The sequence below is a fragment of the Thamnophis sirtalis genome, unplaced genomic scaffold (assembly GCF_051295495.1).
Source record: "Thamnophis sirtalis isolate CommonGarterSnake01/CBP01778 unplaced genomic scaffold, rThaSir2_p1.2 scaffold_2, whole genome shotgun sequence".
NCBI lineage: Eukaryota > Metazoa > Chordata > Lepidosauria > Squamata > Natricidae > Thamnophis > Thamnophis sirtalis.
The window spans coordinates 22110128-22132174 of NW_028261382.1; the positions used below are offsets into that span (position 1 = coordinate 22110128).

A 22047-nucleotide genomic window follows, 5' to 3' on the forward strand; every position below is an offset into this window, starting at 1 on the left:
TCAAAATTCAGATGCTTGGCAACCGACTCGTATTTATAACCGTGTCTCGGGGGTCATGTGATCATCTTTTGTGACTTTCTGACAAGCAAAGTCCATGGGGAAGTGAGATTCACTTAACAACCGTATAAGTAATTTAACAACCGCAGTAATTCACTTAACAGCTGTGGCAGGAAAGGTCATAAAATGGGACAAAACTCACTTAACAAAAGTCTCACTTAACAACAAAAGTGTTGGGCTCATTTTTTTCTGCTTATTAAAAATATACAATTGTGGTTGTAAATCAAGGACTACCTGTATATGTTAGTATAGCGATTTTCTGATTCTTCTTTTAAAGCCTTCCAGTAAACTGGTGAGAAAGCGAGTCTTATCAGTTATTTTCATTCATTTGTCTTCAATGCTTGCAACATACCCCTGTCCTAGGATTCAGGGTGGCACAGAACAGAGTAAAAGTAAAGAATGAATAGAAAGGAAAAAAAACCCATAAAATTAATAATACAGCCAAAAGACAAACAGAGGTAGATGAAAGCATTTCCTATTGACTCCTCAGTACCTCCATTACAATAACACGGTTAAAATCAGCCTCAGATATAAGATACAAAATGCTTACATCTACCTCTCTTCGTCTTTTGGCTGTATTGTTTAAATCATTAAACGAGACGATTGTTTTAAATAAAATTAATAGTGGAGAATAACATTTGGTCCTGCTTAAGAGCACAATGTGTAGTTTTAACAGGTTTACCTGGAGGCAGGTGGTTCCCTATTATCTCTACTCAGGTGGGTAGACCAACCCAGGCAAGGGGTTCCCTGATGCAATCCAATGCTGTGTCAGGGTTTGTTGGCATTCATAGCACTTCGAATTGAGCCCGGAGCCCTGTTGGCAACCAGTGCTGTAACCTTAGTATTATGTTATGCTGCCCTGGTGGGATTATCCCATCCACCACTTAGGCACTGCATATTGCATCGGCTATAATGGGTTATCACCCAAGCTGTGACAGTGGTGATTAAACCATGAATCACTGTCACTAAGGCACCCTGGCCCACATACATGTACGGAGGTCAGTGTCCTCAATCTCCAAAATGAAGATTGGGTCAACTATGTATCCACATTATGTGTTAGAGTCATGTTTACTTGGAAGAGGATCACGGTTGCCCCAAAGACTATGAACGAATGGGATGCAGCCAAATTCTCTCCCAAGGAATGGAATCCTTCCCCAAGACTCTCAATACCAGCCACAAGGTGACATCTAGGAGCTCAGGAAGACTTGGGTGGTTGATACCAAGAGGTATCCTATTCCTATGAGTTAGGTCCACTTAGAGGCAACTCAAGAGCTAGATATTCCCTATCAATGTCTACATTTAACTCTGGGTTTCATTCTTTCTCCTCCTCCTCCTCCTCCTCCTTGTCAATCATCCTGTTTAGGTCTTCCTGATCTAATTGCCCCCATAGCTTTATCTCAAATTGATCTTGACTTAGCAGTGTACTGGACAGTATCTCCTGGCTCAGACTTTCAGAAGGAGCTGTTGTTGACTCTTTTAAGCGTGGCCAAAGGTCAGAGATGGTTGGATGTGCATTTCTACATATCTCTTGGGATTTGGAAGGGTTCCCCCAAAGGGCACATCATCCTACAACGGATGGTCTGAATCAAATGTTTCTGCTCTGTCTTTATGGAGTGGAAAACATTTGTTTCTGTAATCAAAGTCAATCAGGTGGTTGGTTGTCCAGCATAATCCGGAACAAATCTCTCTCTGCCTTGGACTGAGCAGAGGGAAGCCAGATTCAAAGTACCTGTTTGGATTGGAGGAACTGCAGGCTATTAAAGCCTGGCTGAGCAGAGATCTTTGACGGCTGTCAACAACCCCAGTGGAGAGCTACCTGCAGTCCAGAGTTTGCTATTTTGGGGCCAAGTTGCCATATTGGTAACTCGTTTGAAGGCAGACAAATACAGAGGAAGGGAAGGGAAAGTTGTGATATGTTGCGTGCATGCCAACATATGAGGGAGGCCTGCAGGTAAGATCTGGTGAGAGTGTTGAACAGCAGATAAATGTTTAAAATTCAATTTTTCAAGTCTGTGTTGATTGGTTTGCCTCTAATATGACTATTCTGGAATTGGTGAATTGAAGAAAATGTACAAACCTGCTTGCCATTCTTATCTATTTTTTTCAGTATTACACAACTGTAATGGAGCAGCAGGGAAATGGACAGCTGATCGTCCCCCTGCAGATCTACCCAAGAGGTAATTTTGCACCGCGTTTAACCCCTACCAATGTTCCATCAGGTCTTCTATTTTCTAGAGGTTCAAAGACAGAGAATTCTACAGTTTGGTCTTAAGTTGGGGTTGAGAAATCTATTTTTTGAGTGTAGCTGCAGCTATTTTCTAAAGCAAACCAGGATAACAGAAGTTATAGTTTGCGCCGCACAATATGTGGAAGTTTAAAAGTTCAGTGTGGCTGTATGCACAGGCCTCCCCCAAGGGGATAGGCCCAAGCCACAGATAGTCTCCACATTGTAGTCGGGGCCTGTGTTTTTGTGATCCGGTATTGCAAAAATGGGAGTATTGTAAAACCTGAAGATAATATCATTTTCCACACTTATGTGTGCATGTTATGTAATTTTCTCCATGCGCTTATATATTTTCTTCAGAAGCATAATTTTTGATGATTGCAATTAAATGCAAGTATATTTCCATGCAATAAATCAATTGAAATACCTCAAAACTAAACTATTCCCCTGCCTAAATGATCATGCTGCAAGCTTTCCAATTAAAACATTATAGACTTCTCATTACTTATAACTCTCCCCATTTTGAATTGGGCAATTTACTGACAGGTTTCCTAGCAAGCTGATCAGGGTTATAAAGAGGGCAGCAGTTTGAGGATGGAATTCTCCTCTTGAAAAAGGATGCATGTAGAACAGAAATAGGTCAACATCCATAGCAGCTGTCTGCAAGGAATATAAATCCTTCCATTTCCCCCCACTCCCCCCCCCCCATCCTGTCAGAGCTGAAGAAGCTACTTGGATGAGAAGTGAAACGTCTTCAAAAGAAAAAACCAGAAAGTCCAGTTGCCTCCTGAAAAAAGCACCTTTGGGACAACCATGACCTAGGTGACGGAGAATCTGTAGATGTATAACTTTCCATGCACTGGGATTCTTCTTCTGTTGATGCAGCGTCAAATTACAACTTATCTTTTTACCGTCCGTATCCCACTGCTGACTCTGCCTCACCTTGAAGTCAATGGCAGTTTCAAAATCCTTTGCACCTTTGTTATTGTTAATCCAGATATCTAGTAAGATTGTTTTAAGCTTCATTTCTGCCTTCTAGCATTTTAGCTGTTTGACTTTATATTCAGCCCACCTCAGTGTCGAGTAACTGGGTGGCTTACAACATCATAAAAGCTGAAATATAAAACATTCAAACATTTAAAGTTACCAAGGCTGCCCCACCCCAGTTTTGTGATACCTGTAAACAGAGGAGATTTAGATTTAGATTTAGATTGCTTTTATTTATAGGCCGCCCTTTTCCCTGAGGGGACTCAGGGCGGCTTACAACCTATAGGGAGGGGATACACGTAATGACATATACAGACAATACACAATTAAAAATAGAAGCAACATTCATTCATCATTCGGGTGGGGAAGCATCCTTCCCATTCTTCATCCAAATATTATTGAAATTGTTGAAGTACAGAGACTGTTGCAGTGCTCAACTCAATGCCATCTCCAATTGCAGGGGGAACCGTGAATAAGTGTGATTTTTTTAAGCCTGCTACGTATCTCCCCAATTGTCCTGCCATACTTAATCAGTTTGCTAATCGGCATACTATGTGGCACTGTCAGATGCTTTGCTGAAGACAAGATACCTTATTATGTCCATTGCATTCCCACAGTCTGCTCAGAAAGTGGCCAGTTTGCCCTAATCACACAACCATTGCAGATTTGGTCCTCCTGGTCATGTGATCAGAATAGGGCCGCTTGGCAACTGGCATGGACTTATGACGGTTGCAGTGCTCCAGGGACACCTGATCCTCTTTTGCAACCTTCTGACAAGCAAAGTCAATGGGGGAGCCAGATTCATTTAACAACCAGTTAGTTAAGTTAGCTGCAGGGATTCACTTAGCAACCGTGGCAAGAAAGGTCACAAAATGGGGCAACGCTAACTTAACAACTCTGTGGCTTAGCAACAGAACTTTTGGGCTCAATTGTGATTGAGGATTTCCTGTTTTAGAGTTAGTAATAATAATCTCTTTTTAAGGCTACACCTTCATTAAGCAAGGAAGAAGGGAAGGGAAGCTCTGATTGGCATATTATCCAGTGCATGGGTCAGATGGGAGAAGGACATTCACACATGTGTTAGAGCAGGGCTCTCCAACCTGGGCAACTTTAAGACTTGTGGACTTCAACTCCCAGAGTTCCTCAGCTAGCAAAGTCCACAAGTCTTAAAGTTGCCAAGGTTGGAGAGCCCTGTGTTAGAGTACATGTGGCACAGAAAGGAAGATCTGAACAGAAAAGGATTCCAGAGGTTTGGGGGGGTCACCACTAAGCAGATGTTGATCACAAGTGTGTGCCAATCAGCAGATCTTCACGGCGACACTGCAGGGACCCCAATGGAGGTGGGTGATCAAGTAACAACAAATCCCCCCTCTCCCCTTTCACCCCCGCCCTTCTGACATGTCCTAGATCTTGATTTTAATTTGTTGTTTTAATGTAGGCATATTTTTATGTCTGTAAGCCGCCCAGCGAGGAAATTCTGGGAGTTGAAGTCCTCACATTGAAAGAGGCCAAGGTTGAGAAACACTGCCAGAGATAAATCTGACCATTCACATAATTTGATCCCAATTTAAACAACCAATTGCTCTAATTTTTATTTAATTTAATTCAGCACTCTACATTTCAATCAATCATTTTGCATTGATTGGATCTTTGTATCTTCAATTGGTGGCTTAATTCCGTAAGCGATCATGGTTGTAGCCACTGTAGGTCTCCTTTTATTCATATGCCCAAAGAAATAAACTTAGCCACAGCATTTCTGCCCAAATTAGGGGAGATCCCACAAATTTTACTCTGCTAGTCGCTGCTGACTGTAGAGGATGGTGCTCATCTCTGTTTCCAGGGCTCTTGAGCCAGTGCTGCCCGAAGACATTTCCACGGTCATGGGCCCAGCATGATGTCATGCAGCCCTGTTACCTGCCCAGTGTTATCTATTTATCTACTCGCATTTGCCTGCTTTCAAACTGCTAGGTTGGCAGGAGCTGGATGAGGATGGGAGCTCCTTGTGTCGTATGGAGCTCAGATCTTGAACCTGGGCTGCCGACTTTCCAGCTGACAAGCCCAGAGTCTTAGTCACTGAACCATCACACTGCTTCCTTGCCCCAAATTAGGAATAGCTTATTGTTTTTGTCCCCCTCCCCCCCCATTGGACGATATTCCTATTTTTCATTCCCACTCTTTTCATTCCTTCTGTCCACACACTAGCAACCCACCATCTCTTATTTAAGGATATGCTAGCAATGTTTAATGTAGTTTAAATTGCACGGGGCCTGTCCCAACTGCTGTGTTTAATAACTATCATCTGTGTCCTCTTGACTAATAAATGGCTCTGTTTCCTGCTGTCATAACCATGAGTGAAATGCATATATTTCAGAAGAAGGGGGAGAGAAAGGGGGGGAAATCAAATCCATCCTTTCCCAGACAATCAATCAAAATTGACAGGCCCTTTAACATATTATTTGTAGGGCGCTGTAGTTTTAAAATGGGAACTGTCTGTAACATATAGCTCCGAGCCTTTTTGGTTTTAACATTTGCCCGAACACTCCATTGGGTTGGAAAGGGGCAGCGGAATTCCAGGGGCGTTAAGGAAATGTAATTCTTCCTTTTGCTCCAGTTCATCTTGAAGCCTGTGAGAACAGCCTGACAATAGATCTGTGCACGTAGCTGGGATGAAAGAGCATCTTAATATAGACTGTATTTTGACTCCTGAGCTCCCCAATGCTGCTTTTAATGCCCAGCTTCTCTTTTCCCACATAAAAACAAGAGAAGACTTCGTTGTGGTAACACAGAATGCAGGTCCTTGTTCTTTGGGGTGCTGAGCACGTCAGCTCTCCTGTTTTAAACCTCCAGCGGATGTGTTAGCCTGCCCACCCCCCATACAGTGTCACCAGAAAACATGTGAAGATGAAATATTGTAAAAAAGAAGGGGGAGAAAGAATTACACACACGCACTGGAAGTTGGAGCAGGAGATTCTCTTGATGGCTTTCATTTTAATATCTTTTAAGATTTAAATAAGCCGAGGCTTCGATTTGTTGGTTTAAAAAAAACATGCTCCTACAGGCCCAGAGATCCCACTTGATCCTCTTTGCTGAGAGTCTTTCAGCAAAGAGTTTGCTGGGAGATGCCTTTCGATCATTTCACTCCACTAATTTCTGTATCGCCCTCGTTACAAAAAGAAAAGATTTCATTTTGAACAAATTTGTAAATGGTGCTGATGTATTCTACAATTTAGTCAATTACTGTTTCAGCTTGCAAGCCTCCTGGGAAAAGGAACATACATGGCCTGAAGGTAGGAATTTCAATAATTGTTTCCGTAAACGTAGATGGATTTGCAATGCTGTGTTCCATTTATTGAAATGTCAGATAAAACTGTACTTTCTCAGCCTTGACAAGCATATATATATATACACAAACCGCAGCAGAGAACAGATCCTTCCTGGGTGTGAGCTCAGCTGGTCTGACTTGCGCATGGAGAGGCATTGTTTCCTTCCTGGGTTTGTGAATCCATGTCTTAGATCAGCCTTGAGGACGCTGAGGCAGTAGCTTGTCCTGCTGTCCCCCTTTTGATACGACAGATCTGCAGAAACACTCCTCTTGGACCACCTAAACGACCCCCAAGCAAAGACAAAAGAGGGCACGGGTTGAGATGCCTACCTGCGTAAGAGCAGCTGTATGACTAGGGTTACCTTCCCTTCGATCGCTCCCCCCCCCCAATGGGCAACGTTATTGTGGTTCCTGGGTTGAATTAGGAATCCCATACGATGTGCAGGAAATGCCTCCATCTTTTCAGTGACATTAGAGAGAGGTAATTGATATATTCGTGCAAAAAGGTGATGGGCCGGGGAGGGAAGGAAGAGATGTATTTAATAGAGACGCAATGAAAGCTGTATTGTGTGGCAGCTCCTGATTGCATTACCTAACCAAGCATTTCAAATGCAGAGAGAATAAAAGAACACAGTTCCTCAATAATACAATGTGGTAACCTACATACAGGCTGGGTTTTTACCATGGGCAACTAGCTAATTAACCTTCCTAGTGAAATAGGAAATTCATGGCAAATTACAGGTTAATTAGAACCACCTCCTCTGAATAAAAACTACGGATAAAGATTCTTTTTCCCCCCGCAGGTAAATACGCGAGCAGGGTCTGCTAACAATAGCAGTGCGGCCATCTCAGACTCCCTTCCAAGCCATAGGTAAGAGTCCGGGTGGTGGTGGGGGAGGCACGCTTGCGCTTTATTAAGGCACAGCCCCAGAAGTGATTTTTGCATAGTAATTAACGGAAGCAAACAGAGGGAAGGTGGGAATACTTGGGGGGGATTTAGTTGAGTAGTTTTCAGCAAGGTTTTTACAGCTTGGTGAATCCAGCACCAACCTTGCCTGCTAGTCGACCTACTTCGGTGTGGATTCTTTGACATCCGCCTAAGCAAAATGTTGCATGCACTGCATGTGCACCTCTCTGTCACTTCTTCTGCGTTGGGCCTTGCATTTTAGGAGAAGAAGAATTTCTCCAGGTGTGATTGAGCCAAACCGCTCGTGTCTGGGTTGCAACCTGAGCTATCAGGCTTCCATTTGGACAGGCGCAGCACGGAAGGGTCTCAAACGTTGGCCCAGTTATAAGTTCAGCAGGGAGATCTAAGCCAATTTGGTTTAGTGGTGAAGATGCCAGGCTAGAAGTCGGGAGGCTTTGAGTTCTGGTTCCGCCTTTGGCAGGAAAGGTGACTTTGGCCAATCAGCAGAAGACCATGAGTTCTAGTCTTGCCTTGGGTATGGAAGGTCTCTGGGTGACTTCTCTCTCATAGCTCACATGATGGGGTTGTTCTTGTGGAGAAAATAGGAGGAGAAAGGAAGAGTGGTATGTCTGCTGCCTTTATATATAAAGAGGAAGTAGGAGGAGGAAGATGAAGGGTGTGGATGTGTTTTCCAGCATAACTCTGGAACCCTTCAGAGTAATTTCAACCAAACTTGGTACACAGATGACTTCTCTCTGGAAATAAGTACTGTGGGGGTAAGACACCCCCAACAGAACATAGGTATGTGTTCTATTACGATACAGCCTGTTGTGCCTTCAAATGGCTTCTACTGTACAGCGCAGTGGAGTTGCCATGGTAATGGCTTCACAGTACTCCACAAGGGGGTTCCCTCTTGTAAGGGGGAAAATCCAACATTAGAAATTATGTTTTGTCCGGACATTTTCCCCCTATAAATAAATACCCGGACCATGCCGGGTTATCATCTAGTTATTTATAAAAACAATAAAGGTGGGAGATATATTAATGTAAATAAGGCACCAACTCTTTCTCTCAGTTTAGGGTCTCAGTTTAGGGAGTGCTAGGGATACCTCAGGTAAGCATTTGCAAGTAAGGGCTGTGCAGACCTTTCTAAATGATCCTAAGAGCATTCCTTGAAATAATATTTGTTAATGCAGACTTTGCTTCAAATCTGAGCTAATTACTCTTAATGTGGTTTTTGTGCTCAGCCCCTTGCTAGAAAACGGGGCCTGATGGCTCTCATAACGGAAGGGAAGGATAAGAGGTGTGCTGAATCTGGCAAAGATAAAAGCTAGGCCTTGAGCCAAGGGAAAGGAGCGGCAGTCAGGAAGGAACAAATGGAGCAGAAATCCTGACAATGAGAGGGCCACTGGCTCTTTGGTCTGTCTTGCCAAGAAGGAGGAAACCTTTGCCCCTAAGCAGAGCCAAAATGGCCTCTGGCATTAAGAAGGGTTTCTATAGAGTTCTCTGTGACCTAGGAGGACCTCCTGTGTTGTCGGTAAGTGCCATTGTGGCCTGCAGTGAAATGGACAAATGTGGGATTTTGCATTTTAAAAAAACCCTCTACAGTTTATGATGAAGGGTCAGAATAATTTCCATATTGTGCTTTCAATGCAAAGATTATATTATCTGCCATTATTAAACACAGTCTGATGTTTAAGCTCAGTTTGTAGGGCAAATTTCCCGCTTGCTTGCTTTGTGGTCATTTATTTCCTCAGCTACACTCACTTGGAGCTGATTCTGCAAATGCCCTGCAACAATGGCTTGAGTTGATGCTGTCATCTAATGGGGCAATTAATTGGCTTTCATTCCCAAAAGCCATCTGCATAAGGAATGACTGTTTTGAAGTCATTGACAGCCTGCCTGTGTTTCATGTTCACAAAACGGCTAGTTGCAAGAGATGACAAGATCAGCCTACATTTCATTTGGCAAAGTACTTTTTTCTTTAAAGTATTCTAGCAGAGAGGAGGCTTATTAAAGAACAAAGAAGTTTCTTTTATTTCCGTCAGGATCGATGATCAAGACACCTCAGACTGTCAAGAACATAATGGTTCTTTTTAAGGGCTCCTTTTCAGATGTAGTTTTCTGTGGCAGCAGTAAGAAATGGTTGTTGGTATTTAACTTTTATGGACACCACAGAAAATTTTCTTCTACGTATTTGGGATAAAATTAGTAGAGAGTACACAAAAGCACCCCCTTGTGTTCATGCACAACAACACTTCCCTAAGGTACGGTCCATGCAGAGGGAACTCCTGCTGGATTGTGCTGTGAGCCAGCTTTTCTCCCAGGTCCTCCCGGAGAAACCAGTTCAGCTAAACTGGGCTGAAGCAAAAGATCTTAAGTCAGGCTCATCCTCTCAATAAATAGCAAATTGCAGCTATTCACAGGTTTTTGCTACAAAGGCAAGGGTCAAGAGACGTTTTAGTACTGTTTAGTAATGCCTTGGTAAGACTGCACTTGGAATATTGCATCCAGTTTTGGTCGCCATGTTATAAAAAAGATGTTGAGATTCTAGAAAGAGGTGCAGAGAAGAGCAACCAAATTGACTAGGAGATTGAAATACCGTATATACTCGAGTATAGGCCGACCCGAATATAAGCCGAGGCACCTAATTTTACCACAAAAAACTGGAAAAGTTATTGACTCGAGTATAAGCCTAGGGTGGGAAATGCAGCAGCTACCGGTAAATTTCAAAAATAAAAATAGATACCAATAATGTTTTTGAATATTTATTTCAAAGAAAAACAGTAAACTAGCGGTGTATTCAATGAAATACTTCACTCACCTCATGATGCTGATGTCCCGCTGTGATGATGATGTCCCGTGCAGCCGCGGGAGCGATGTCCCGCCTCCTATGACACACGGCACAGTGATTCCTATCATTGGATCACTGTACCAGAGGAGGTGGGACATCGCTATGTGGCTGCTTGCCATAACAAGGAGGAGGTGGGACATCGTTGCAGAGCGGCAGGAGGGGGAGGTAGGGGAATCGTAAGACAGCCCTGCATTACATTAGAACGTGAGGAGGGGGGATGGTGCGGTGCGCGCTGCGCGGCAAACTGACACAGAGGGAGGGGAAACTCACAGGGGCACTGGGCCATTCACGAGTGTCACCCAGCGGCATGGCCCCGCCCCTTTTTCTCCTCCATTTCGGGCAAATTTTTCACTGACTCGAGTATAAGCCGAGGCGGCTTTTTTCAGCCCAAAAAGTGGGCTGAAAAACTAGGCTTATACTCGAGTATATACAGTATATGAAGAACGGTTGCAGGAACTGGGTACGTCTAGTCTAGTGAAAAGAAGGACTGGGATGAAATGGTAGCAGTGTTCCAATATTTGAGGGGCTGCCACAAAGAAGAGGGAGTCAAGTTATTCTCCAAAGCATCAGAGGGTAGGACAAGAAACAAAGGATGGAAATTAATCAAGGAGAGAAGCAACTTATAACTAAGGAGACATTTTCTAATGGTGAGAATAATTAACCAGTGGAGCAGAAGTTGCCTTCAGAAGTTGTGGGTGCTCCAGTCACTGGAGGCTTTGAAGAAGAGACTGGACAGGTCTCCTGCTTAAGCAGCCTAGAAGACCTCCAAGATCCTTTCCAATTCTGTTATTCTGCATGAGGACCTTTGAACTGCGCAACCTTCCCAGATTCTTTTTGGGTTTCTTGGGAAACCATTAACTTCCCCAAGGAAATTCATTTGCTACTGTCAGTACTTTAAGGAGACTATAAACGAAGCAAAATGTGTGTGTATGTGCTTTACACACTTAATTCCAATTACATCACTGCATAGTTTACACACTTGTAATCCTAGGCAGATGTTCCAATTAGCCACAAGGTTCTCTTAGGCAAAGGACAGGTTGTAGCTCCCCTCCATAAAGTGCAGATGGATGTTGACTTCTCTTTTTCTTTCTTCTTCCCCTTTTTACCTTTGTTCTGCCCAATGCTGCAGTCTGAAGAAGTCCTCCGCTGAGCTGAAGAAAATCCTAGCAAATGGCCAGGTAGGTACATTGGCGTGGGGCTGGCGGCAGGCACGACGGATGTCTGCCTAAATTCAGATGTGCCCTGTGTGCTCAAATCACCCCAGAGATGTTTACTGCTCACTTACTGGTAATGTGTTCTTTTAATAAAGTAGAAGCGAAGGCAGGCAGAGAGGCTGCGCGGTGGAGGAGCCCCTGTCCCGATTGATTTGGATTGGCACGCCAATTTACTTCCCCTTTTTCAAAATGCACTAATCAGATTTAGCTCCAAATAGATTGAAGTGCCTTTCACACCCGCCACTCGGTTGCCTCAATTTAGGGGAGAAAGCGTAATCAATTTTGAATAGCAAAAGAGGGTTTCTGCTTTGCTGGCTGTTTGCAGATGGGCTCGGACAGCCCTGCCACCCAAGAGCCAGTAGCAAAGGGGTCACCAGAGGGGTGTCCGTCCCTTGAAGCTCTATAGAAGAGGAGGGAAAACCATAAAAAGTGCCCCAACCTGCTCCGACTCCTGTGGGGGAATGCGATGGGCGAGAGGAGAGGCCGGGCCAGCCCCTCCTGGCCACTCGGATTCAAACAGGAAGTCCCAGCATCGCCTAATGGCTTTAAATATACACCCCGAAATGAAAATACCTCAAGGCTGCGGGATTCTTTGCCAGCCACATAAATAAGTTTTAATGTTTGTCATGGTGAAACCCTTTGATAGCCTTGGAGGCATCCCTTGTCCACGCCGTTCAAGCCTGCCTATTAGACACTATTGACTGAGACATCTGTGTCACCGCAAATAAAAGACTCTTATTGATTTTCTTAACTGCTGTTCACTTCCCTTCCGTGTTTCGAAGGCTGAAATCTTAATTATCTCAGATGCGTATTCAATGCCTTCACACAGTGACCTCCCCGAGCCTCTGTGGCATTTCATGAATCAAGTAGTGGTAGTTGAGCGTGTCAAGAAGACAAAAGCAGATCTTCCCGCGTGTCCTTCAGCGGTTCACCTGTAAGGCTGCTCTCTTAATGGGAGAGGATGGTCCTGCCAGACTTGCTCCACTGCAGGCTGTTTTATTTGCAGCCAGAAGCCTTTAAATAAAACTTCAGAATATGGATTTTGGCTCTTCTTTTTTAAGCGTCGTCTTACCTGAAGGATAGATAGAGAATATTTTTAAATCCTTTGTGCTGTTGCTTTTTTTGTTCCCTGTCTTTTATTTAATCTTCAGCTGCTTGTCTGTAATAAAGGTGATATTTCAAGGGTAGAGGAGGGAATGAAATATTATTGGACATTTTTTGAAAGCCTCGCAAAGCAACGGGCTTTCAGTATCCTTGAGTGAGGTAAGGAGGTTTTTAATTGGGAACAAAAACAATTTCTTAAGGAAGGTTTGAGATGCCTATGATGACTGAATTGCACTGAAGTAAATAGGTTTACTTAAGTTGGAAGATTGATTTAGTTTTCAAATGGGCTTCAAGTCACATTCCTTTAATGTTGCTGAATGCTTGGTATTAAAAAAATGAACAAAGAGCTGGCTTTTTAATTCAAAAAATGCATTAAGTACACGCAGTCCTCGACTTACGGCCATAATTGAGCCCAACATTTCTGCTCCTAAATGAGACATTTGTTAAGTGAGTTTTGCCCCATTTTACGACCTTTCTTGCCACAGTTGTTGTGAATCGCTGCAGCTGATAAGTGAGTAACACGGTTGTTAAGCGAATCTGGCTTCCCCTTTGACTATCCTTGTCAGAAGGTTGCAAACGGGGATCACATGACCCTGGGACACTGCAAACGTTATAAATGCGAAACAGTTGCCAAGCGTCTGAATTTTGATCACGTGACCATGATGATGCTGCAATGGCCTTCAGTGTGAAACATGGTCATTATTCACTTTCTTCAGTGCCGTTACAACTTTGTACAGTCACTAAATGGACTGTTGTGTAATTCAAGGACTACCTGTAACAGCTCTGAAGGCCTCCCAGAGTGCATTTTGGAGGCTCCCGGGCATTTGGACGAATGGTGAGCCCCAATATCTCTGGATGGAGCCCAGATTGGGAAGGCAAGAGGCCTGGCAGAAGAAGCGCTGGAAGAGAACCGCGTGCCTCTCTTGTCCAAGACACCGCCAGGAGCAGAGCTCAGGTGGAAAGAATGACGCTAGTATCAACACCTGAGCCTTTCCCATGGAGAGGACTGGAGCCTCTAACCCCGTGATAGAGAGCCTATGGCATTCCCAAACTCCCGGTTTGCATGTGGGGGCGTTTTTCGTTCTTCCCAGGTTCCTAGAAAGCCTCTGGAGCCTGGGGAGGGCAAAAAACAGGCCTAACGGGCCCACCAGAAGTCGGAAAATGGGCTGTTTCTGGCCTCTGGAGGGTTCCAGGAGGGGCAGAGGAGGCAGTTTTTGCCCTCCCCAGGTTTCTAGAAAGCCTCTGGAGCCTGGGGAGGGCAAAAAACGGACCTACTGGGCCCACCGGAAGTCAGAAAACGCGCGGTTTCCGGCCCCCAGGGGCCCTCCGGGGGCACGGGGGAGGGGTTGTTTTCACACACACACACCAGGCTCCAAGAAAGCCGTGCGCACATGCGTGGGGCAGGGGGGGGGTCACGCATGCAGTGGGGGCATTAAATTATGGGGGTGGTCATGTGAGAGTGCGGGCGTGTGCTTTTGGCACCCGAGGTGAAAAAGGTTCACCATCAGTGCTCTAACCTGTACTAGGAACAAGGTCAGCTTTGAATTATGTGGGATGGGCCCATCTGGGCCTGATCCAGACTGGTCCTATCCTGCCCCATTGATGTTGGTGAGAACCTGGCTAACATAGGAGGACCAGTGGAGGAGAGGCTTAAATTGTGAAGTCCCCTAAAAGGAGTGTTTCTCCACCTTGGTGATTTTTCAGGGGGGTGGACTTCAACTCCCAGAATTCCCCAGCCAGCATAGTTGGGAGCTGAAGTCCACCCATCTGGAAACCAGTGGAGAAGCCCTGCCTAGGAGAGAGCAGTTTCCTGCCTTCTTTTTTAAAGCATTAATAAAGACTTTAGTTGCCCGAAAGCCTCTACTTAGGTTTAATAAGAAATTCATATTAATCATTAACAGAAAGGTGGCATGATTCTTCAAGATAATCAAATATTGACAGGTTAGAAATAGCTTTCTGCCGAGGTTCATTGATATAGGTTATATGATATAAATATTTATTTATTTTCTGTCACTCAGAGAAAATGCCGCCGATTGATTGAGCATTGACGTAGTGTCAACAGTTCATAAGAAACATTTGACTGGCTCATGTTTTCCGATTAGTCCCTGCTCTATGAAATGGGATTTACTAAATCTCTCCAATTGTCTGTTCATAGACTGTGCCTGCTTTCTGAAGCCATTAGGACTTTGATTGGTTCGGGGGGGGGGAGCCCATACAGGGTGAGGCGCCTGCCGTAGCTGTATATATCAAATAAGGATTAATTGAGCATTTTTTCCTAATGATTTATAAGAGATGCATGCTGATTCTTTCCAAGACAGCAGATATAAACAAAGAGTATTTTATTTGCTGATCCATAATTGGATACTATTTCACTTTCGGTTCCTTCCTTTACTCTCAGTAACCGATCAAAGATTGTATGAGGAAAAAAATAATGCACCAGTGTTTGCTGCAAAGTTGGTAGTTGTGAGGATTTGATTGATGCCTTCAGATTCTCAAGCACAATAAATAAATTGCTAGGGATCCTTGACATTTCTCGCTGGGTTTATGAAGTTTTTATTTATTTATTTAGTGTGGCTTTATCCTGCATTTCGGGCAATTATGTTCCCTCAAAATGGCTCTAAAAAATTAAGAAAAGAGAAAAAAAGCTTTATTCTCAAGTTCACAATCCCAGATTTTAAAAATGCAGAACTCCAATGCTTTGGTGGCATATGGGAGCTTTCTGTTTATGATGACAATCAAACCAAGCCATGGTCAACTTGAACATGCGTTACTTTTGAGCTGAACTGGCCCATCCCAGAATGGAGCGAGGGAATATCTGGAGTAGGATAATCAAGGAATTCTCATTCCGCTGCCTCTGCTTTCCCTCCTGCAGTGGAGAGGATAATAGAAATCCAGAGAAACAGCAGACTTTAGGCATTTTTACAAGAGGCAGAATACATATTTATTGTTCCCATCAAGCCCACTGAGAACTTTCTTTTGGATCACCAAGTTTGATTCAGCCAATCTGGTTGACTACACAAGTGTCCTTCACCGATCCATTTGTGTCCTTCCCAAAGCTTGGTTTAAGAGGAGGCCATCCCCGATAGGAGCGTATTGATTTTGCTCAAGATTATATAATAACTCTGCTCCGCTGCTAGATCTTCCAAAAAAGCTCCAGAACTTTCTCCCATAGGTATTGGACACACCTGACATACAAAAAAATGCTGAGACTCCAGAAAGAGTGTGGAGAAGAGCAACAAAGATGATTAGGGCACCAGAGGATAAAACCTCCGATGAATAGTTGTGGGAACTGGATCTGTCTAGTTTAACAAAAAGGAGGACTAGGGGTGATATGATAGTCTTTCAATATTTGAAGGGCTGTCACGGGAAAGAGGGGGTCGATCTGTTCTCAGAAGCACATGAGAGCAGGACAAGAAGAACCTGGTGAAATATTAAAGAGCCATCCAACCTAGAATTATGAACAGATTTCCTGACAGTGAGAACAACAATCAGTGGAATTGCTTGCCTCTAGATGTTGTGGATGCTCCATCACTGGTGGTTTCAAAGAAGAGTTTCAACGGCCATTTGTCTGATATGGTATAGGGTCTCCTGCTTGAGAAGGGGTTGGAATAGATGACCTCCAAGGTCCCTTTCAACCCTATTATTCTATGTTCTATATGTTTTGGGGCGAGATGTAATTTGGAAGTTTGGAAAAGTTCTAAGGCCCACTTGGTTCCAGTCATTCTTTTGAAAATGTAGTCAAACATCTTTTGGGTGTGTTGGTTCTTGGGTCTTTAGATTCCACCCACTAAGCCGAGCTTTGCAGGATATTTGCTGTAACTCCCAGAGTGGTTAAAGAAGTGGTAAATAAGTGGGCCATTTACTACCCACCACTTGACCCAAGAGAGATTAAGGTAAGAAATTGGTTGATGTGGAAATAATTTTGCAAAATAGCCAAGAGGGCTGCACTTTTGAAATCTTTATTTGTCCTTTCTGGAATAACCGCCAGATAATTATGCTTTAGAAATGTACTCAATGAGTTTGCTTTGATGCTGCAAATGGGCTCCATCCTCAGTGCCCTTTTGAAGTTTCTCTTCACATACTTCTGTTTAACTAAATGCTTTCATTCACATCATCCACCACAGCTGTCCCAGTGAGGGTGGGCAACATTATGCAGACTGCAGAAAAGGAATCAGAAATGGGAAGCCTAAGAGATTAAAGAGGTAGGAAGGAAAGAAGGAAGTTACTAGTTTATGTCAGCACTACTCACTCTACCTTTCCATATTATTATTTCCTTGCTTCCTTCTATCCTGTGCACATTCTGCTTTTTGTTCTTTAAACTTTTCACACTTCTTTTTGAGGAACACATTAACTCCATTCAATCGCAACTTTCTCATCCATCCCCTTATTCCATTCTTTCTTTATTCCTTTGTTTTGTAGTTTGATTTTTCTGTCCCAGGGCTTGTCAACCTTGGCATCTTTAGGACATGTGGCTTCAATTCCCAGAATTCCCCAACCAACTGTGTTGGCTGGGGAATTTTGGGAGTTGAAGCTCACGTCTTAAAGTTGCAATGGTTGACGAAGACTGCGCTACACGATTAGATCTTCAGCTTCTCTCAGTGGCTGTTCGCTCTCTTACACAGTCCATACAGATTCATCCTTTTTCATTCTCTACTGCATCTCGTTTTACACATCACAAAGTCAGCAGAAATATAGTCTCATTTTTGCTTCTTTTGATGTTCCCTTCCTCACCACTAACTATATAATCTACTACTTTTCCATTAACATTTGCTTAAACCAAAGCTTCCTCCATCCATTTCCCCCTTATTAATGTGCTCTATACTGCTAAACCAATCCATGTACTATTTTTAGAGTTTTCCATGGTTTGCCACTTGCATTTGTTCTGTTCTTTCCACCTCAGAAATCACTAGCTTAGTCTTTGATATTGTTGATTTTCAAATCCCTACTTCTTGTTCCATGATACAATCTAATGTTTGCTGCCAATAATCTTTCGGTTCTTAGCTAACAACCCAGTATCATCAACATAAAAAATGCACAAACCTCTGTGTCCCCAAGCACCAGAGGTCTTCAAACCTGGCAACTTTAAGACTTGTGGACTTCAACTCCCAGCTATGCTGGCTGGAGAATTATGAGAGTTGAAGTCCACAAGTCTTAAAGTTGCCAAGTTTGGGGACCCCTGCCCCAGTCAAACACATCTACTGTCCTCACTAACATACTTTAGAAATATATCTATAAATACATAAATCAAGGTGTGTGTTGTGTCTGTGTGATGCCTGGCTGTTTTTGTTTTGCAGACGAGATCTGGAAATCCATGTTGCAATATGAGTTCTGCCCCATATCACCCATTTACCTGGGTGCTGATAGCCCCTCTCCCTTTTCTCCACAATCTTTCTCCAATCCTTTTTCATATTCATTATTGTATTATGAAGATGCATGGTGGCCCAGTAGTTAGAATGCAGCGTTGCAGGTTGACCCACTGCCAGGAGTTCAATCCTGACTAGCTCATGGTTGACTCAGCCTTCCGAGGTTGGTAAAATGAGGACCCAGATTGTTGGGGAGAATTTGCTGACTCCAAACTGCTCAGAGAGTTTTGTAAAGCACTATGGAGAGAGAGATATAAGTCTAAGTGCTATTGCCATTCATTCATTCATTCATTCATTCATTCATTCATTCATTCATTCATTCATTCATTCCATCTCACTGTCAAGTGATTGTACAGCTTACAACAATATAAAAAAATATAAAAGTTACAGCACTAAACAATGAAAAACTTCAGCGTTAAGAAGACACCAGAGAAGGGGTGGGGGAGTGGCAGTCATCATCATCCCTGCTCTGGAGATTGTCGGGTGTGAGTCCCTTCTGGTGAAGTTGGACCTTGGGGGTCAAATGGGTTTGTTGCTAATGTACCTACCTCCCAACAGCGTTACAACAGCCCTGCCTGTGCTCCTATAGTCAGTAGCTAAGCTGGCGATTGAGTTCCCCAGGCTTATAGTGCTGGGGGATTTCAATCTGCCGTCGCTTGGTGAACGCTCTGATGGAGCACAGGTGTTCATGGCTTCCATGACAGCCATGGACTTGACCCAGGTAATTCAGGGTCTGACTCATACAGCGGGGCACACGCTCAACCTCGTGTTTCTCTCGGAGCAGTGGAGACGTGATCTAGATTTGAAGGGCATTAAGATCTTGCCCTTTTCATGGTCAGATCACTTCCTACTGAGGCTCGACTTTCGGAAACCAATCCCCCACTGTAGGGAGGGGGAACCGATTAGGTGGTTCCGCCCCAGGCGCCTGATGGACCCTATGGGATTTCAGACAGCACCTGGTGAGATACCTGACTCTCTGGCCCACAGTCCGGTGGAATCCTTGGTTGCTGCTTGGAATATAGCGGCGGAGGCTCTAAACCGGATTGCGCCTTTACGGCCTCTCCGTGGCAGTGGATCCAGGAGGGCTCCTTGGTTCACCGAGGAACTCCGGGAGATGAAGCGCCAAAAGAGACGCCTAGAGCGACGCTGGAGGGCTAGTAACTCCGAATCCGACCGAACACAATTAAGAGCCTTTATTAGGACTTATCTAGTGGCGATACGGGCGGCAAAATGTGCACATTTTTCCGCTCTTATTGCATCTGCAGAATCTCACCCACCCGCCCTGTTTAGGATAGCCCGCTCCCTCTTGAAAGGGAGGGATGCGGACGAACCCTTACATGGTAGAGCTGAGGAATTTGTTCAGTTTCTGTCGGATAAAATCGCTTGGATCCGGACGGACCTGGACTCCACTTGGACGGTACCAGCCGAAGTACCGGGGGAAGGTCCTGATCGGATTTTATGGAGTGAGTTTCAACTTGTCGCTCCTGAGGAAGTGGACAAGGCCATGGGAGCGGTGAGTGCCTCCACCTGTTTACTGGACCCGTGTCCCTCCTGGCTGGTCTCGACCAGCAGGCAGGTGACACGTGGCTGGCTCCAGAGGATTGTTAACACCTCTCTTCTGGAGGGATCCTTCCCGCATCCTCTAAAGGATGGGGTGGTGAGACCCCTCCTTAAGAAACCATCCCTGGATCCAGCCATTTTAAACAACTATCGCCCAGTCTCCAACTTCCCGTTCGTAGAGAAGGTTGTTGAGAACGTGGTGGCCTTTCAACTCCGGCGGACCTTGGATGAAGCAGATTATCTGGATCCCTTTCAGTTGGGTTTCAGGCCTGGTTAGGGCACAGAAACTGCTTTGGTCGTGCTGATCGATGATCTCTGGCGGGCCAGGGATAGAGGACATTCCTCTATCCTAGTGCTCCTTGACCTCTCAGCGGCCTTCGATGCCATCGACCATGGTATCCTTCTGCGACGGTTACAGGAGGTGGGAGTGGGAGGCACCGTCTTAAGGTGGTTCTCCTCCTACCTCTCGGACAGGTCGGTGTTGGTTGGAGGACAGAGGTCGGCCCCTCAAATATGGGGTGCCGCAGGGTTCGGTCCTGTCCCCCCTCCTATTTAACATCTACATGAAGCCGCTTGGTGAGATCATACGGCGGCACGGGATCAAATATCATCAATATACGGATGATACTCAATTGTATCTGTCCGCCCCGTGCCAACTCAGCGAAGCAGTGGAAGTGATGTCCCAGTGCCTGGAGGCTATCAGGGTCTGGATGGGAGCAAACAAGCTTGCACTCAATCCAGACAAGACTGAGTGGCTATTGAGGTTGCCTCCCAAGGTTAATCCAGACATTCCACCTCTTAACCTGGGGGGGTGAAATTATACACCCCTCAGAGAGGGCCCGCAATTTGGGTGTCCTCCTGGACCCACAGCTGACATTAGAGCACCATCTGTTGGCTGTGACCAGAGGGGCTTTCGCCCAGGTTCGCCTGGTGCACCAGTTGCGGCCCTACCTGGACCGGGAGGCACTTTGAATAGTCACTCATGCCCTCGTCACCTCAAGACTGGATTACTGTAACGCGCTCTACATGGGGCTGCCCCTGAAGAGTGTTTGAAGACTACAATTGGTCCAGAATGCAGCCGCGCGAGCGATATGGGGTGTATCTAGATACACCCATGTTACACCCATTCTCCGCGAGCTGCACTGGCTCCCCATTGGTCTCCGGACGCGCTTCAAGGTGCTAGTCGTTTCTTTTAAAGCCCTACATGGTTTAGGACCTGGCTACCTGAGAGACCGCCTCCTGCCACTTACCTCCCAACGACCAACAAGATCGCACAGATTGGGCCTCCTCCGGGTGCCGTCAACCGGACAATGCCAGCTGGCGGCCCCCCGGGGGAGGGCCTTCTCTGTTGCTGCGCCGGCCCTGTGGAACGATCTACCCGTAGAGATCCGGACCCTTACCACTCTCCCGGCCTTCCGTAAAGCCATCAGGACCTGGCTGTTCCAGCAGGCCTGGGGCTGTTGATTGATATCCAGCCCCGCTTAGATGGAATGGATGATGTGGACTTTTAATTGTATTTTTTATTCTTAAATTTTAAATGTTTCTTTTGACTTGTTGTGAGCCGCCAGAGTCCCAATGGGAGTGGGCGGCATACAAATTTTATTAAACTCGAAACTAAACTAAGAGATTAAAATCAGTCAATTTTTCCTTTTGGCACACTCATACACTTTTGCAACCCCTTATAACACAATTCTTTCCGCGCTGTTTTCACGTCCTTCCTTGATGTCCATTTATTCTGTTGGGAGAGATTCATCAGTCTTCTAAGATGTGATCATTTAGGATTTCTTTTCCTGCATTCGTTCTGCTTTCATTCTTCATCTACTTTACATTTCATTTACTTCTACCTTTTCTTTTGGGACCCTCTTTTTCCCCAAGAGCCACTCCTGACAGTGAAAATTAGTATTTTGTTTTCATATATGGCAGTGATGGCTAACCTTTTTGTCGTCGCATGCTAGAAGCGTATGTGTGCACATGCGACAGCATCTGTGGATGCCCACACCCATAATGCAATCCCCCCATGCTCCTCCCCCCGCATCCCATTTTGAGCCTAGAAGGCCTCCTGCACCATCCTGGAAGCCAAAACAAGGTGCGGGGACACTGCGCAAAGCCCCAAAATGTAATCCCCGCGTGTGCCCTACGTGGCAGAGACCTGAAGACCAGCTGGCCAGCGGGAGGTGTGCGCGCATGCACAGTGGAGCTGGGTCGGGGCGATGACTGGCGCTCCTGAAGAGAGGGCTCTGTGCCACCTGTGGCTTGCATGCCATAGGTTCTCCATCACGGATATATGTAGTTCCTTGCTTCTTGAGGAGAAATACATGGATGGTGTCCCTCACTTCTTTTAATCTGGATCATTGTGTGCCATTCTTCTGACCTGGGGAGCAGGAAGATCCTTGGGAAATCTCCAGAAAAGGGGCTTTCTAACTTCAAACTGCTGGTTGGCATTTCAGCGAGTGGC

General features: G+C 45.0%; 1 protein-coding gene across 3 annotated transcripts in view; it reads left to right on the forward strand.

The window, feature by feature from the left end:
* Positions 1-22047, forward strand: part of MAP2K5 (mitogen-activated protein kinase kinase 5) — a 181083-nt gene that overhangs the window by 20238 nt on the left and 138798 nt on the right. For 2 of the 3 annotated variants that reach the window (XM_087704389.1, XM_087704387.1), the window contains exons 4-7: positions 2165-2234; positions 6515-6555; positions 7394-7461; positions 11481-11528. In XM_087704389.1, coding sequence (XP_087560515.1) covers positions 2165-2234; positions 6515-6555; positions 7394-7461; positions 11481-11528 — 227 coding nt within the window. Of the gene's footprint in view, positions 1-2164; positions 2235-6514; positions 6556-7393; positions 7462-11480; positions 11530-22047 lie in introns of all 3 variants that reach the window. The other variant, XM_087704388.1, reaches the window with a different exon arrangement.